The sequence below is a fragment of the Cryptomeria japonica genome, chromosome 4 (assembly GCF_030272615.1).
Source record: "Cryptomeria japonica chromosome 4, Sugi_1.0, whole genome shotgun sequence".
NCBI lineage: Eukaryota > Viridiplantae > Streptophyta > Pinopsida > Cupressales > Cupressaceae > Cryptomeria > Cryptomeria japonica.
In genome coordinates, this window is record NC_081408.1 from 28,097,171 (window position 1) to 28,116,678 (window position 19,508).

A 19,508-nucleotide genomic window follows, 5' to 3' on the forward strand; every position below is an offset into this window, starting at 1 on the left:
CATATTTGAATTCACATTGTTGTTGCAATTTTCCTTGCTCAACTTTAAACCTATGCCTATTGCTGTTGGTGCAAGCTTACTATTTTCCTATCTAAATGCCTTCAAAATCTCTTCTAGATGTTTTTCTTGAGAGATAAATATATCATGATCCATTTTATTTATTTATATGCCTATTAAATACCTTAAGAGACCTAATTTTTTTATCTAAATCTTTTTTCGCGTGCCCTATTTAAAATTAAAAAATGAGGAAATCATCATTCCCTATGAAAACTAAATCATCTACAAATAGGATAATAATCAAAATCTTACCATGAGCTTCGTTGATAGAAAAAGTGGCTACATCATCACCTTTGCTAAAGTTATTATTGAACAAATATGACTCAATCCTATTGTATAGGCATAAGAACAAATATGGTGTCAAAAGTGACCACTTTTTTGTATAACTAGGTAAACCTAGACTTAAAGGAATAATTTAAGATTCTTGAATTCGAAATTATAATAAAAACAAGAATTGTAGTACACTGAATCTAATTTATAAGTTAGTAAAGGTTTTCAAAAATAGATAATATTAAGAGGATCGAATGTTGCTTGTGCTCTTAAGTGTTTGGATTTTTCTAATAAAACAAAACAAAGCATTCGATATATGCCCCTTTATTTTTAGGTTGTGTTTAGTATTTTGAAAACCCACTGGTAGAAACATATTTAAGAGTTAGTATAGAAGTTTTATATATTTTTAAAAATATTTTATTGATTCTATTGTTTTAGGATTTTCAAAAGTGGATGCATCATAAAAATAACATTACTAAGTGCAAGCATCACATAACTTGCACCAAAATAATTGAAGATGCATTTTTTTTAGTGTGGAAAGAATGAATTATAGAAAAAATTTATGTAATATGTTTCAAAATTTGAGGATTAGGTTGAATATTATAAATAAAAAATATGCGTGTCTCTAATAAATATAGAAATGCTAGTAAAACAAGTTAAGAATAATATGTTAAAGTTTCTATATCCATAGGTTTCTTCCAATTTTTCTGAATGCCAGCAACATGGCCCATTCCCACAACTGCTACAACTGATTTACATTCCTTTGCAACTTCAAACAATCTAGAGGCCATATACAAGTCCCTCTCATGAATGTATGTTTCTCCGATACTTGGGAAATGCCATTCTATGGATTCAGTATTTGCACTATTTGCATTATTTGCATTATTTGCACCCTTGTGTATTGATGCTAAGGGCAGAGCAGCTAACATGAATAGAACAATCAAAACAAACTTAGTTCTATACCAGAATGTCATCTTTGACCATGTCCTTTGGTTAGTTATCTCAATAGGTCTATCACCCAATATGACCTTACCACCATATTTCTTTGCTTCTTTGTATCCAATTTGGAACTCAGAAACAGAAACACATCCGAGTAGTCTTCGATATTTTTCATAAGGAAGCTCACAAGAGTTGCAAAGGCATTATAATCGTTACTCTTCCACATAGCAACCATAACATCAATAAATCTGGGTACCACTGTAGGTCGAGGGTCTCTAGGTTTCGAGCGGTGAGCCCTGGTTTCACACAACTCTAGGAATACAAGATCTGGTTTTAAGAAGCCAATAATGGCTTCAACATCCTCGCAAGATTGTGAAGAGTAATGTGTTGTTCCAACCAGATAAACCTTGCAGATGCCTTCCTCAGATTCACATTGTAAAATTACAACTTTTTTCCTCAGCTCTTCTGGAAGCTCCATCTGAGCAGGGCGTACAGTTTCATCTTGGAGGAGAAATGGGTTTGTAATACTCTTTTCCATTTCTTTTTGGATGATTCACTAGCACTTGTATGTTTTGTTAAATTCGACTGTATCAACACAGAAGATCCGGCAACCTTGGAGGATATAATGATTTAGACTTGAATGTAATTTGCTAAAATGCCTTTTATATATGCACAATTGCTCCCGCTCCCTTCTAGACGGGCCGACTTGAGAAAGCATATTTACAAAAGAGCTCTTATATTCCGTCTTATAAATATGAGGGCATACTAATGTCGTCTTGAGCATTGGGACAAGTTATGGTGAAATAGGCTAACACTTTCAGTTTGAAAGTTTACATGTGGTTATTAAGGTGGTTTGTGTTTATGAATTATTATGCTTATGAATATAGGTAAGGGAAGTGTTACACTTAAATAATTATTTAGGTGATTTGTCTAATGCAATTATTATGAATATGCATATAGGTAAGGGAAGAGTTATAGAGAAATGATATTTTTTTAAGATAAATATGAAGTGATTTAAAATATATATGAGTTCGCTTTTGTAATGCTAGAATTAATATCTTTATATTAGTTTTTATTTTTTATTTTTTATTTATTTTGAAGAAATATATGTTAATATATGTAGATGATGATAAATGGTACAATTCTATCTAAAGTTTCATTAATTTATTTAGTTACATCTATACACATTTTTATTCTAATTATTTTATTTTATTTTTTTGTTTACATATCTCTATATGTTCAATGTATTATCTAATTATCATGCTTATTTATACTTTAATCCTTGTATAGCCTTTGTTGGTTAGGATCCTACATATTTGCAATCTCAAGTTGAGTTCACATTATAGGTCATCCTAGTAAGTGTCAACTCAACTCACTGATTTTTTTTTCTTAAATATTAAATTTGGCTAACTCATATGGTTTACCGTTCTTGTCCAAGGTTGGCTAGATACACGTTCGTAGAATTTGATGTCATGTGCTGGTTATTATAGACATTTATACATTTATCTCATGTGTCCTGAATCTCTCACACTAAATCTCATTTTGGATCATTCTTGAAAAGAAATCAATAGGGAAACATTTGGATTTGGTTCTTAAGTGAAGTGTTTTAGTGCTCATTTGTTTCCTTCAAACAAGTGTGTTTTCTATGAAAGGGGTGAGTGATGTAAGGTGTTCATGGAAATTTAGTTTCACAACAACAATTCAAAAATATTTCTCAATATCGGTAATCCACAAATTTTGTAAAGAGAGATTATTTATTCAGCTACTAGATCACATAAAGGATAAAAGCCAGAAAACATTAGATTTCATGTTGATGAAAACAAGTCTAGTTCATGATCAATGAAAATCGAACAAATAACATTAAACTTACTAAAGATTTTATTAGCACCATTTTTAAACTTGAAAAAATTAATTTGTTTTTGTTTGAAGTCTTTTATAGTGTGGACCTTAATGTTTGCATTAAATTTTTGATGAAGATTCTTGACTTAAAAGTGAATAATTGCAAGCGTTGACATGCATACAAATTGTGTAAGCATAGACATGGCACATGAACTCTTAAATAGAAAGCATCTCAAGGATGTCATCCCATTGAATGTAAGGTACACAATGAATTTTTTGAATTGTTATTACAATCTATCAAGAAAATGCAAGTGGCAGATGTCAAACTGAATTCCACAACCTTTGTTAGCTTCCTCTCTATTTGTACCAGTACTGGGAGCTTTGAAACAACATTTGGACAGTTATCAAAGTGTGAAGGATTGAAATTTTTGTCAAATATTATAGTTAGAAATGACTTTGGTAATCCTCCACACAATAAATGGAATCATAATCAAAACACCTGAATTGTTTGATAGAATTCGTCAAAGAAATAGGATGAAGTTTTCTAACTAGATATTTGAATATGGCATCACTTTAAAGTTTTCTTCAAATTACTATCCTTAGGGGGGAATAATTTAATTGATCCCACAAATAAGAATTTGGTGAGTGTGATTAAGAAGCTATAGATAAGAACCTAAAAGACTGGAAAACTCAACTAAAATTTTCTTTGTGGTAGATTGGACATGACTCAAGACATCCATTGGTACCTTTCGATAACACTTAATGTATGGATTAGTAACTAAGAATTCCTACTTTACAATTCATGCCCAAGTACTTAGGGACTCGCGATGAACTTGAAACAAGGGTTGTAAAGGGTTGGTTTAAAATAGAAACAAAAGTTAAAACTTTCAAAAAAATTTGATCATGTCCTCTATTGGGACAAAGCACATAAGCGAATAAGAGAGCATGGGAATTTCAATAATCATGGCTAGGTTCATTTTAGATTTTTGAAATTCTTAGAGATAATGATTTATGACTAAAAACCATAAGTAGAGAAGAGATCCCATTGCTTGTCAATGGGAAATTCCTAAAGCATTACTTCTAGCCTTAAGTTTCCTTGCAAGACCTTTCCTTATAAATTGTTAAATTAGGTTATCTTTCTATTCTTACATTATATTTCTTCCTTCTCTTTAGATTAGGTTTCCTTTATATTTTACTTTCATATTCTTTAGGTTAGGTTTCATTTGGTTCGATTCGAGGGTTGGTTCTCTATTATTTTAAGGTACTTTTCTTTCTCAAGTGCATCTCTAATATTCTTGGCAGATAAATGTTATAGTTTATTCCATTGATAAATATTTAGATGGAGTGTTGAATTGATGTTTCCACTCTTTGTTGTTACATTATTTGGTGTAAATGTGCACTCGTTTAGAGAAGGTCATTACTCAATGTATTTTTGATAAAGATAAACAGGTTTTACATCATGAGAAATCTTCTAGATCATGCTCATGATCTTTTTAGTTTTACTGGGCCCATGGGATTCCATGAAAGTATCAATAATTCCCTTAATCCCATCTTTCAAGGATCCAATTTCCTTATCCACCCACTTCCAATAGTTCTCCTGACTTCTAGTAGCCTCCAAAAGAACATTTTCCAGCACCCTCTCCTCCTTTTTCTCGCCTTTATTTTCCTTATTCACAAACCCCTGTTTCTCATCATCCACATTGATGGGGATGTCCAACCTAAACTCGTGGTCCAAGACTTTGGACCCACTAGATTTGGTTAATTTCACTTTGTTTTTGGTGGGGGGCTCCAGGTCTTGCATTTTCCTGCTATTAGATTTGAACTTAGTTGCCGCCCACCTTGGAGGATTGATTTTCTTGCTATTGTTAGTTCTCAGGGTCACCATAAGCTCCCCTTCTTTCTTTGGTCTATACTCAGGGTCTTTTGTATCCTTGATGTCCCACCAATCCATGGTACTACCACTGTCATCCTCATCTATCTCTGTGTCAGAAACAAACTACACATCAGGGTTAGAGGAGGAAATGTGGATTTTATCTTTGGGGGAGGGTTTCACTTCATGAGCTTGGGCGTATTCCATAATCAACAAGATAAGCCCTTCATGAATCACAGGGTTATCTTGGTTTTCAAATTTTTTAACTAAACTATTCTCTAAGGATGAAACCAAGTAGAAAGGGATGGAAATAATTATACCATGCCTAAAATGATTTAAGATAGTAACATTATTCAAGAAAATGCTAGCATATCTACCATCCTGGTTGATGTACCTCATGATAAATTATACCATATCAGCCCAAAGGGAACTTGGTTGTTACCTATTATAGTCACCGCCCACCATTTCTATAACTCTTTGTCATTACTCAATGTGTTATGTCACAAGAATTATGATTATTATAGATCTCACATTTAAATATTTTCCTAAGTTTATTACGGTTGTCAAAGGGAAGTTATGTTAAGTGAAAAATATAAAACTCTACTTCAATAACTAATACAATTCTCACACCCATGATAGACTTTATTTTGTACAAACACAAATGCAAAATTAATAATCATATGCATTTTTATTTTGTTTAGGAATAAATAGGATTGATAATCCAATTAAGGGAGGATATGAGGAATTCTATCAGGGATATAGACTCCTAGAATAATGCTCATGAGAATTGCAATGATAACCTCATTAGGACTATGGATACCTAACTTGAAATGAGGCAATGTCCAAGTTACTTTTAAAGTAGTTTCATCCATGTAGATTGATTTCATAAAACATGGGATATCCACTTTATCTAAGCCATAATGAACTCAATTGAAAACACATCTATAATCAAGAGACAATGATTATACCCAATTGGTAATTTCATTCTAATTTTGAGTATGTCTTTCTTTCATTTGATTTGGTTAGTGGAAGTTAACCAGAGATTCTAGATTCATTTTGTATCTTCTGTTGGAATCAATGAACACTGAGAGCGGGTGGTGAACTCACAATACTAGTTCCCACTTTTTGACCAACTTTGACACATATGAATATTTTGAAAAAAACCTTCACTTTCCGACACCTATAACTTTTAAACCGTTAAGAATTTGAAGATGATATAAACTAGTAATTTTTAACATCTTATTGGTAGATTCTAAATTTTTTTTTTTCAAATTTGTTTGAATAAATTTTTATTGATTTTTCCATCTCCCTCAAAAGGTAGTTTTTTACAGCAAACAACATTTTTTAAGAGTGAAACACATAATTTGTTTTCTATAAATGATAAAAACTTAATTCTTTTGAATTTTGGTTTGTAACATCAATACTCAGGGCATGCAGTTGGTTTGATAGTGATATGTTGAATATTTTTTATTTTATTAAGTTTTGAAGTTTGACTAATTATAATTTAGATATAGGTGTATGTTTGAACACATAACTTGTTTTATATATATCAAAATTCAATTTTCTTTTTTTTGCTGGAAAGAAAACATCAATACCTAGTGCATAGATATTTTTCAGAATTTTTTTGAATTAGTTTACTATTTTTCCCAATGCATTGAACAAAGAAGTTCATGTTCAGTGAAAAAACTACATTCATAAGAAATAAAATAAAAATATATTAATGAAATTAAATATATTAATTGTTATACTATTTGGAAATATTATAATAAGGACTAAATACTTTTTTAAAAAAACTTTTAAATGGATTAATTTGACCCCCCAAAAGCTAATGTAAAATTGGTTTTTTATCAGCATTTGATAGATGCAAAGGAGACTCCATTGCAAATTTGATTTAAAAATAGAGAGGTTATATCCAAGAAATTTTAATCCAAGAGCCTTTGATTTAACTTTCTTCAATTAATTACTTAAAATGGGACCTCTTAAAGCTTAAATCATTATATTTTTAAAAAAATGTATAATTTCAACAAAAATTAGGACGTACCAAAAAGTGGAAACCAACTTTGTGAGTTCACCCTGGGGGTGAATCAATCTTCTAGTATTTACAACTTTGTTAATCTGATTATTTATCCACTGGATACACAAGTAAAAAAATGATATGCAAAAAAACAAAGCAAATAAGCACATGCATCAGGCACACTGTCTAGAGCTCACTGCTCAATTACAAAAGGGCTACAACTTGGAGGAAGGCTCATTTCCTTACAAGATAATACAAAATGATTACAATGAGTAATGAACTGAAGAAAAGAATCAAACTATACCAAATAACAATTCTGGTTAGGCACATAGTGATCCACTGTTGTTGTTCTGATAAACTGCTCTTTTCTGCTCTACTACTGATTACTGGATCAACAAAACTTAAGGTGAACATGTGAAACTTCACTCAATCACTCCCAAAATCACCTCAAATATCATATCACCACTCAAAAGAATTAACCAAGTTGATCTTATATATCTGCACTAACAAAAATGATCTCCCACAAGTTTGCTTCTCAAAATATCAAAATATGAAATGTGTAGCTTCAATTAAAGCTATGAGATTTCCATAATCCATTGCATTATTCATTTGTTTCTTCTCGATTTGATTGTGTGAGCAAATTTTTATCATCAATATTTTGAATCATGCTCTTTGATTCATCATCGGGATGAAGAAGAATTCTAAGGAGATGAAAGATGAATCACAAAGTGTAATTTTAAATGTTGATGACAAAATTTTTCTCACACAATCGAATGCAGAAGCAACAAATGAATAGTGTAGCTTTAATTTGGCTCAAATATTCACAAGACCATATTCTGGATGCAAAATATATTATAACACACTTCCCATAAGTCATTCCAATTACCTCGAACTTACCAACAACCACAAGAATCACCTCAAAGAATTTGATCCATACATTACACCACTAATTATGAAGATAACCCTGTTTTATTTCTCTACTAGATATCGAACCTTTTAACATTCTTAAGAAACAACATTGGAGGATAGCATTGCATGCTAAACTACTTCTCATACTCAATCAACTTAATTCTGATCACAGAAACCAAAAAAACATCACCAGAAATGAGAAATGCTCACCAACATTGTACATCAAGTATCACCAATAGACTTATACCAAAACTTAGAGTTCAAGACATCCAGATATCCCAAACTCCATACTGGATAAGATCAATAAGATAAGTTGCCATCAATGACAACTCCTAAGAAATCTCATGCACTAGACATCATCAATCTTTACTAGAGCATCACCGAATTAGTGTCTTATGCCAACATCTTCATCCTTGAAATGTTCAAGAATATTTCCCCAATTGAGTCAACATTTTTTTTGCCTTGCACACAAACTGCATTCAAAATAGGAACCTCATCTTGTTTTTCCATCTCTGCTAGTGTTTTCCTCTAATTTTTATTCTATTGAAATTTTAGAGGTTGGGGTTCTACATTAAGATTTATAATGGGATCCAAAGATTTATAAATTATATGGAAATTTAGGGGAGAAATACTTATCTTGGGCGAGCCTTTAGAATTATAGAAACTAAAATAAGTTGGAAGAGGAAGTCACATTGCAAAATAAGTAAACTTGGGCATATCAATGGTTTTGGGAAGTGTATGAGAGCATAAACAATTCTTTAAGTAAAGTTCCCAAAGTTTTATCTATTCCAAAAGAACCGAGAAACTGAATCATGCTGAAACAAGTAAAAAAAGTCTTAGAGAAATGAAATGAACATATACAAGGAGCCAAACTTATTGATAACTTCTAATATCAAAGGATGGGTTAAAAAATGTTCAAGATATAGGAAAATTTAGTTCAAAAGAGTGCTTGAGGAATGATTGAATGTAAACACTTGAGCATAGGTTTAAGTTTAAGTTTGTACTTATGGAACTTGGTGAAATGGAACATTAGTGGACTTTCCTTTCAACCATATAGTAGTTGAGAAAGTGAAGTTGATAACTACATCGGACCTCATTGTCCACAAAGTTACTCCTAAAGTAAGCTCCCTTTTCTTTGTGAAAGAACTTGTCCAGAACCGAAATCCATAAATTTCTCATAATTCTTAGGATAAATTTGAAACGTGTGACACTCTATTAGAATACAAAGAATTAATGAAGTCCTTATATGTCGACCATTCACAATGAAAAACTACAACATAATATTGTAAAAATCTCTTATGGACTAAGAAGAGAGATGGTCGACATGTTGAGCATAGAGTTCGCAATGAGAAAGGAGTCAGAGCAACTGTGTTGAAGAATAGGCTTTGAGAAAAGCGTCAATCATCAAATTAAAAAAAATACATAGGTGAGTAACCTAAGTGTTGGTTTTAGGAAACTATATTTCAAATTTATAAAATCTATGAATATTCACATTTGAAACTAGAAATCAGCACTCATGTGATGGTAGCCATGAACTGTTATGTTATATAATAAATGAATGAGAGATCACATATCAAGATGTTTCTATATCAATCACATAGATATTAGTGATTAGATGTAGTGCAAATAAATTTGAGGGGCACAAAAGAAACACCCAAGGAAAACAAAACCCGATATCTCAATAGCCTATTCTAGTGATAGAGTTGATGCTCTAGTTGTAGTTCCATGGAATGATTTAATGAATAGAATGCATAAAATCATCACAGTCATGTGAATTAAAAGATAATGAAGCCTTGGTTACTAAACCATATTCAAGAGGCTCGATGAATATGAATTTAGTGGATTCTCTATGAATTGATTATGCTTCAAAACCCTTGATGATCAATATCTTGCAAAAATCAACTAACACAAATCACAACTTGATGTTGTAAGATGAAATGTTGAGGAAGATATCAAGGGCAATCTAATCGAGAGGATATTTTAAAAATCAAGACTGTTGAAGGTGACTTTAATGGATATCTTAACAAAAAAATTGAATAACTTGTTCTATGAGGAGTATGGAGATAGGGTAACATTGTTAAGTAGGGTAATGGGGCTGCCACAGTCACAATTGTTTGAAGAATGGATGTTCTATTATGTTGAGTGAGTCTTTGTGGGCTAGAAGGTCATTGTTAAGTCTTTGTAGGAAGTGGCATGTTCTTGATGGGATCATATAGATGATATCAGATATAATCCCCGTCATCTTCTACCTGATTAGGTACTGAAAGGTCTATACAATATTACCTAATAACACTTAATCTAGAATAGATAATTTTTCTAACCTCAAATCCATCTTTAAAATACACCCAAAAACCCTCAAAGCTTGATATTTTTCAAAAACCTTGGAAACCAGATGATTCAAGCTCGGTGCTTATTAACTAACTCCTTTGCAATATTGGACAATCTCTAATGCAAGCATTCATGTAGAATTCTTGCACTATGCATTGCAATGGTATCGTTCACTAGTACGTACTATCCTCTTGCCTATGCCTCATTTTCTATTTATCTTTGACTTCTCATATGGAAGTGTTGTCCAGGATAACATTTTTATACTGTCAATTGTCCCTAATTGTTTCCTACTTCATTAAGATATCTCAACCCTATATGTATCTACCTTGTCTCGTAAACATGTATAACACATATGACGTCATAGTGAATGACCTTTTATCTTCAAACAATTCTGTATTATATTATTATATTATATATATTATATAATATATAATAAAATATTATATTATATTATATTGTATATTATATATTATATAATTATATTTTATAATATAACATTAAATTATATTATAATATAATATAATATAATAATATATTATATAATATATTATATATATTATATTATATATTATTATATTTTATAATATAATACAATATGTATTATATAATATAATAATATATTATATAATATATTATTATATTATATATGTTATTTTAAAATAATTTAAGTATAAAAATCGGATATCCAATAAAATCGGATGTCCGATTTGCTGAGACAAATATATTTCGACAGTGACAAGTCGTGAGTCATTTTTAACTCACGGGCTGCGCGACTTTATAAAAATCTGATATCCGGTGCACCCGATATCTAGTGTTTTGGCCAAAAATTGCTAAAAAATAGATTGAAAGGTAAGAATTTTATTGTTTTCAATCATTTTCATTCATTTTTTGTATTTTTTGTTCATGTTTAGTTGATTTTTCATTGAAAATATGGTTTTTTTCATGAAAACTAGGTTTTTTAAAAATCAAATACCTAATTGCTTACATTCAATTAGGTTAAAAATGGGGGATAACAATGAAAACATTGATCAACCACAACTGCAACAACCAAACCCTCTTTTGCCAAACCCCCCCTCAATTCTGGATTTCATTGCACAAAATTTGAAAGAATTGAGGGGGATTGCAGAAGTATATCGTAGGATCCCTCGTCTAAACCCAATGTTTGATCCTCTAACATTGATCATAAAGAGTATGGAAACCATAACTGAGGAGCACAATGTCCTTTTGTGGGGAGATTCTATAAGGGAAAAATATGCAGATGGCTTGTCTTATAAGGATATCAAGGATCTCAAGATATCTAAAGCCGCTATCACCTCATAGTTTGTGAATCCCCGCACTGGTCAACTCGTAGATCCCAAAAAAACAAAACTTTCTATTAAATGGTGCACAAATGATGGTATTGTGAAAAACTTTTAGGATCGTTGGTGGATGGTTTTCGACAAACCACCCAACAAGAATCTTGATGTCCCCTTCTATTTCATAAAAAAATTGTATGCTGAGTTTGTTTTATGCAAACATGTTAACTACTTTGACATCCAACCTTTCCAAGGTGTAGGTTTAGGTATGCCCCAAAATAGACCCGGGGCAGTCAGTATAGTTCAGGGCCCATATGTCCCCCCTCCTCCTATTGATCCCCCACCTGCAATGCAACATCCTGATATCATTTGTGAGGCGGCTTCACGGACCATATCGATTATTCACTCTTTGAGTAGCCTTTTGGTTTCTCAGGTTGGGTCAGTAGCTCAGCCTACTCTTGATGGTAGCGGTGCATTTGGTGGTTTTGACACATCATCCTCGGCTCCACACATATGCATGCCCCATAGTTGTGTCATGTTTGGGCACATATGCTTGGGTCCAGTTGGACAACCCGTTGATCCTCCTGCAAATAGTGCAGATTATGAGGTGCATGAGATGCATGATGCACCAGATATTATTACATAGACTGGAGGATACCCTAGGGAGTCCTCACATGCTAGAGGCGAGGAGGCATCATCATCATACATTTATGATGTAGTTATAAGATTTGTATTTTCACAGTTCATGTTATATTTTAAATGAATATTTATAATCTAGATAATATTAAGTACTAATTTTTATTTACATGGTCTATTTAATAGTTAATGATCGAGGAGGACTTGAGATAGATTTAGGAGGGCACCTTATTGGCCATTTCATTTGGCCTTGATAGCTTGACAGTACATATATTATTGCACTTATTCATTTGTATTTTATTGTACATACATGTTCATCATTTATATTGGTATTAATTAGATTATGTAGTAACTTGCATGTATATCTTATTTTACTCTTGTAGGGCATAAGCAGCACGAGTGCAGTTGGAGACAAAGGAAAGGTAATTGAATGGAAATATGATTGAATCAATAGTTTAAATAACTTATAGTGATTATACACATCTAGTCATAGATTGATAGTTTCATATACTTGTTGTGTATATATACATAGAATTCTTGGCTTCACATCCTTGATGACTACACCCAGTATACCTGAAGAAGAAGAAGAGATGCCTCGTGTAGATGTGTATTTATTTTATTTTGTGATTAGTAGATATAATTTGTTATTATTGGTGACAATTATATGCTAACTTGTATCAATGTCATGTTTTTGAACATATGTAGGCTGTGTATGAAAATATTCAAAACATACCTCCTCTACCGAAGACATACATCAAGAGTCCTGCAAAACCGAAGAGAAAATGTGGAGATGAGGTAAACATGAATAGTTCAATTATAGTTCATTTTTATGTTAACTTTTCAAATGTGAATTATATAATATAACTAATATTAATCGTGGTTTGTTTTTCTTGTTCAGGATCCTTGAGATTTGAGAAGTGCAGTGAAGAGGATCGATTTTGAGGATCCATCAACAACATAGGATGTTATAGATAGTTTTGTGATTCTTACATGTCTAGTTGGCAAGTATATTTTGTATATGGACATACATTCACATATTTAGACATACATTTTGTTTCAGTTGGAGTTTATGCCATATTTGTGTATGGACATACATTTGTAATCATTTGACATTTTTATATATACAGAAGTTGATATTCGATCATATAAATTGTTACTCGTCTGTGCATGGTGTTATCATGAAAATCTTTAATCTTCATTCCAATAATTAATAATAGTTAATAATGGTTATTTAATGAACAATACAATTCATTTCATTTCATCGTAAGTGTTGTTTGTATAATGAACAATATAATTCATTTAATGAACAATACAATTCATGAACAATACAATTCATTTAATGAACAATAATTGATGCAATTCATTATTACCCTATGCTCGGTCCTATTTTTCCCCCCACCTTAGTCAAACGCTCAGAGTTTTATTAGGGCAGTAGTTTTTCGGTTGGTGAAAAAATCATCAGTATCACTCAATCAAATGTTGTCGCGTGGCCAATTTCTTGTTCTGCTCGTCGCGATGATGAACCATCAGCTCTGACATGTATAGTTAGGCATTATTACCCTATGCATGCTCCTATTTTCCCTCCCTACTTGGTCGAACGCTCGGGGTCATACCCTACTGACGTCGTCCCTTGAGTGCCCTAAATGCTAAAAATTGTCAAACTTTGACGAGCCCTAACTCGAAATGCGTGGCACCTGTGAATTATCAATTTGAACCTACAGGGCCATGATAGGGGTCCCTAAAAAAGCCTATCTCGATTTTTCAAGTTGCTGTACGGTTTTATTAAGGCAGCAATTTTTCGATTGGCGAAAAAATCGTTAGTCTCACTCAATCGAATATTGTCGCGTGGCCAATTTCTTGTTCATCTCATCGCGATGACGAACCGTCAGCTCCAACATGTCTAGTTAGGCATTATTACCATATGCATGATCCTATTTTTCTCTCCCAATCGATCGAATGCTCGGGATCATACCCTACCGGCATCGTCCCTTGAGCGCCCTATGTGCTAAAAATTGTTAAACTTTAACGGGCCCTAACTCGGAATCCGTAGAACTTGCAAATGATATGTTTGAACCTATGGGACCACAAGAGAGGTCCCTACAAAAGCCTATCTGATTTTTTCAATTTTCCCTATGTTTTATTAGGGCAGATATTTTTCTGTTGGTGAAAAAATCATCAGTCTCACTCAATCGAATATTGTCGTGTGGCCAATTTCTCATTCTGCTCATCGCGATGACAAATCGTCAGCTCCGACATGTCCAGTAAGGAATTATTACCCTATGCATGCTCCTATTTCCCCCCCCCCCCACTCGATCGAACGCTCGAAGTCATACCCTACCGCCATCGTCCCTTGAGCGCCCTAAGTGCTAAAAATTATCAAACTTTGATGAGCCCTAACTCAGAATCCATGGCACCTATGAAAGATCCGTTTGAACCTACAGGGCCAAGAGAGGGATCCCTACAAAAGCCTATCTCGGTTTTTCAATTTTCCCTATGGTTTTATTAGGGCAGCAATTTTTTGGTTGGCAAAAAAAATCGTCAGTCTCACTCAATCGAGTGTTGTTGCGCGGCCAATTTCTCGTTCTCCTCATCGCGATGATGAACTGTTATCTCTAACATGTCCACTTAGGAATTATTACCCTATGCATGCTCCTATTTCCCCCCCCCACTCGATCGAATGCTCAGGGTCATACCCTACCGACATCGTCCCTTGAGCACCCTAAGTGCTAAAAATTAGCAAACTTTGACAGGCCCTAACTCGGAATCCATGGCACCTGCAAATGATTCATTTGAACCTATGGGGCCACGAGAGGGATCCCTACAAAATCCTATCTCAGTTTTTCAATTTTCCCTATGGTTTTATTAGGGCAGCAATTTTTCGGTTGACGAAAAAATCGTCAGTCTCACTCAATCGAATGTTATCACGTGGCCAATTTCTCGTTCTTCTCATCGTGATGATGAACCGTCAGCTCTGACATGTCCAGTTAGGCATTATTACCCTATGCATGCTCCTATTTCCCCCCCCCCACTTGATCGAGCGCTCGGGGTCGTACCTTACCGGCGTCGTCCCTTGAGCACCCTAAGTGCTAAAAATTGTCAAACTTTGACAGGCCCTAACTCAAAATCCATGGCACTTGCGAATGATCCATTTGAACCTATAGGGCCACAAGAGGGGTCCCTTCAAAAGCCTATCTCAGTTTTTCAAGTTGCCCTACGCTTTTATTAGGGCAGCAATTTTTTGGTTGGCGAAAAAATCATCAGTCTCAGTCAATCGAATGTTGCCACGTGACCAATTTCTCATTCAGCTTGTTGCAATAACGAACCGTCAGCTTTAACATGTCCAGTTAGGCATTATTACCATATGCATGCTCCTATTTTTCCCCCCCACTCGATCAAACGCTCGGGGTCATACCCTACCGAGGACAAAAAAGTTCATGGTACATTGAAAACTCCACATGGTACTTGCAACAACAAGTATTGAGAATCTTAAGAGGAACACAATAAAATGGTTTCAAAGATTCAAAAGCCCTTTGTGATATTTTCAAAGTTGGATGGAACTCATAAAAAAAATTGTACAACATTGTTTGGCTTGATTCCAAGAAATGTTTGGGATGCGGTGTGCTATCTCGGTTACCAATTCTTAATTTCAAAACATCCTTTACATTAGGTGACACTCTAGAATTAGAGTGCCGAAATTGTTGAATCTCCTCCTTCACATTGTCAGTCAACTTTCTATCAACACGTGGAAGCCTCCCTCCAAAAGCCCATGTATCTTGTTGAACTGGATCGTCAAGTCTTTGTCTTCATGCAAGTACTCTATCCAAAGTTTTACAGTTTATGCTAAAATCAACACAATTTTGTCTCATTTGACAAGCCTTCCTCAATTGATGGCTTACTAAGGAGGTTGTAATCACTCTTTGAGCAGCTCTTTTATCTCTTTCTTTGGTATTCTTTCCAATAGAATTGAGAGTGTCAAATAGATTTTTTGCAATAATAGAATTTCTCTCCATCTTCTTGATCATACGAATCTTCAATTTGTTTGGCAATGGTCTCATCTTTATCATCTATAGCAATTGAACAAATAGTTGGCATTGGTCGGTCAATGTCTTATTTCTAAAATTTTGGTTGAAAAGTTGTGTAGCCCACAACCGAACAGTTCTTGTTGACCTCTTGCCTTCAAGATTCACAATAATGTTTTCATCGATTTCAAATAACCATTTTGGGGTTCTTGAAGGTCTTGGATTTGGAATTTTTCTTTCATCCATGAGAGGCTCTACATTTCTAAAGTAATTAGGTGTTACATATGGTTCACTTGGTTGAGCAATTCCACCTTTAATGTCAAAGTTTTCCACATTTTCACCTCCTATGTCAAAAATTTTCACATCTTGACCATTTTCATTATCACTTTCAACATTTTCAATATTTTCAAAATTTTCACTTTCAAAATCTACATTTTCATTTTCAATAACTTGTGGCACATTTTCAAATTCAATTTCCTCTTCACTTGAAGTAACATTAGCAATATTTAACATACCTTGTCTTCTCCTCCTATGACATTCTCTATCTCTTTCTCTATACACTTCAATTTGGTCATTTGAAAGTTTTCTTTTGCGTTTAGACTTCCAACGAATACTACTCCCCATTTTCCTCCACACATATGCTCCTACATGATTGACAATATAAGATTTGACTTTTAAGAATCTCCCAAAAGCACAAATTTGTCTCAACCTGTCTGAAAACCCGTGATCATCGACAAAAAATAGAATATGTAGACCGTGGGCCATTGGAATCCACAAAATGGACCACAAGGCTCTTTTTTATGGAATATCCGATTTTAATGTATAAATTTTTGGTCCCCAAAAATTTTCCCGTTGTCGCCCTTTTTTACTGAATTGCCACATTAATGGCAATGACAAATATCAGATATTCGATTAAATCCGACATCGGATTTTATTAGTCATATTTTAGAGAGAGAGAGAGAGGAGAGAGGAGAGAGGAGAGAGAGAGAGACAAAGAGAGAGAGAGAGAGAGGAGGAGGAGAGGGAGAGAGAAAGATTAGGGAAGAGGGAGAGAGATAGAGAGACAGAGAGAGAGAGAGACAAAGACAAAGACAAAGAGACAAAGAGATTAGGGGAGAGGGGGAGAGGGGGGGAGAGAGAGAGAGAGAGAGAGAGGAGGAGGAGAGAGAGAGAGGGAGGGAGATAGAGAGAGATTTGGGTCATATTGTGTCCTACGACCCCTTAGGACACCATATGACCCATAACAACACAATTTGGTGTCTTAAGGGGTCATATAGTGTCCATATGACCCCTCACGATACCATATGGTGTAATAAGGGGTCGTATGCTGTCATTAGGGGTCATATGGTGTCCCATGAGCCCATATGACCCCTTAAGACACCATATTTGGTCGTTATGGGTCATATTGTGTCCTAGTGAATCATATTGTGTCATATGACTCCTTTAAGACATCATATGGCCCCTTAGGATACCATACAACCTTTTATGACACTATATTGGGTTGCTTTGGGCCATATGGTGTCCGAAGGGGTCATATTGTGTCCTACGACCCCTTAGGACACTATATGACCTATAATGACACATCTTGGTGTCTTAAGAGGTCATATGGTGTCCTATGACACCTAATGACCCTTATGGACACCATATGACCCCTTAGGACACAATATGATGCCTTAGGACAACATATGACCCCTAAGGACAACATAGGGCCCCCTATGACACCATATGGTGTCGTTAGGGGTCATATGGTTTCCATAGGGGTCATATGGTGTCCATAGGGGTCATATGGTGTCTTGAGACACCATATGACCCCTTAAGACACCCAATTGTGTCATTATGGGTTATATGGTGTCCTAAGGGGTCGTAGGACAAATATGACCCCTTAGGACACCATACAACCCTTTATGACACCATATTGGGTTTCTTTGGGTCCTATGGTGTCCTAAGGGGTCATATTATGTCCTACGACCCTTTGGAACACCATATGACCCCTAACGACACCATATGGTGTCATAAGGGGTCCTATGGTGTCCTACGACCCCTTAGGACACCATATTACCCCTTAAGATACCATATTTGGTCGTTATGGTTCATATTATTTCCTTATGGGTCATATTGTGTCATATGACCCCTTTAAGATATCATATGACGTATTAGCACACCATATGACCCCTAATGACACCATACTAGGTTTCTTTGGATCATATTGTGTCCTAAGGGGTCATATTGTGTCCTACGACCCCTTAGGACACCATATGACCCATAACGACACAATTTGGTGTCTTAAGGGGTCATATCATATCCTAGGACACCATATGACCCCTAATGACACCGTATGGTGTCATAAAGGGTCTTATGTTGTCCTTAAGGGTCATATGGAGTCCCATGAACCTTTATGACCCCTTAGGACACCATACAACCTGTTATGACACCATATTGCGTCGTTTTGGGTCTTATGGTGTCCTAAGAGGTCATATTATGTCCTACGACTCCTTAGGACACCATATGACCCCTGATGACACCATATAGTGTCATAAGGGGTCCTATGGTATCCTACGACCCCTTAGGACACCATATGACCCATAACGACATAATTTGGTGTCTTAAGGGGTCATATGGTGTCCTAGGACACCATATGATGCTTATGGACACCATATGACCCCTAACGACACCATATAGTGTCATAAGGACTCATATGTTGTCCTTAAGGGTCATATGGTGTCCCATGAACCCTTATGACCCCTTAGGACACCATACGACCTATTATGACACCATATTGGGTTGTTTTAAGTCCTATGGTGTCTTAATCTCTCTCTCTCTCCCCCTCTCCCCTAATCTCTCTCTCTCTCTCTCTCTCCCTCTCCTTCTATCTCTCTCTCCCCTAATCTCTCTCTATCCCTCTCCCCTAATCTCTCCATCTCTCTCTCTCTATCTCTCCCTTCCCTCCCCTCCCTCCCTCTCTCTCTCCCTTCCCCCTCCCCATCTGTTTGTTTGTTTGTTTGTCTCTGTCTCTCTCTCACTCTCTCTCTCTCTCTCTCTCTCTCTCTCCCCCTAATATCATATACTAATTTATTTATAAATTAATATATTAATAAACATTAGATTAATTACGGACAAATTTAGATAGAGAATTTACTTATTAAAATCAGATGTCCGATATAATCAAATATCTGATTTTTGTAGTCAAATTTTCAATTTCACATTTCAGCTCGAGAATGCTTTGGTATTTGACTTGGAAGTGACAAGCATAGAAAGTCAACTAAAAAAACGTGTTTTTTAGTATTCCTTTATTTTCCAGACTTTACACTGGTGGCTGATGACTTTCTTTGTAT

At 34.6% G+C, this 19,508-nt stretch overlaps 1 protein-coding gene across 1 annotated transcript; it reads right to left on the reverse strand.

Annotated features, from left to right (window-relative positions):
* Positions 1-983: 983 nt before the first annotated feature.
* Positions 984-1,804, reverse strand: LOC131874861 (uncharacterized). Its single transcript, XM_059218789.1, has 2 exons — positions 1,483-1,804; positions 984-1,378 (listed from the first exon to the last, which is right to left on the reverse strand). The coding sequence occupies exons 1-2, from the start codon at positions 1,802-1,804 to the stop codon at positions 984-986; spliced, it is 717 nt and encodes a 238-aa protein (XP_059074772.1).
* Between the last annotated feature and the right edge of the window lie 17,704 nt (positions 1,805-19,508).

Excerpts from the sequence above, each read along its gene's own strand:
- LOC131874861 (XM_059218789.1), bottom strand. The coding sequence starts at position 1,804 with ATGGAAAAGAGTATTACAAACCCATTTCTCCTCCAAGATGAAACTGTA. Across the intron at positions 1,379-1,482 it reads TATGGTTGCTATGTGGAAGA|AAGCAAAGAAATATGGTGGT; the intron begins GTAACGATTATA and ends TTGGATACAAAG.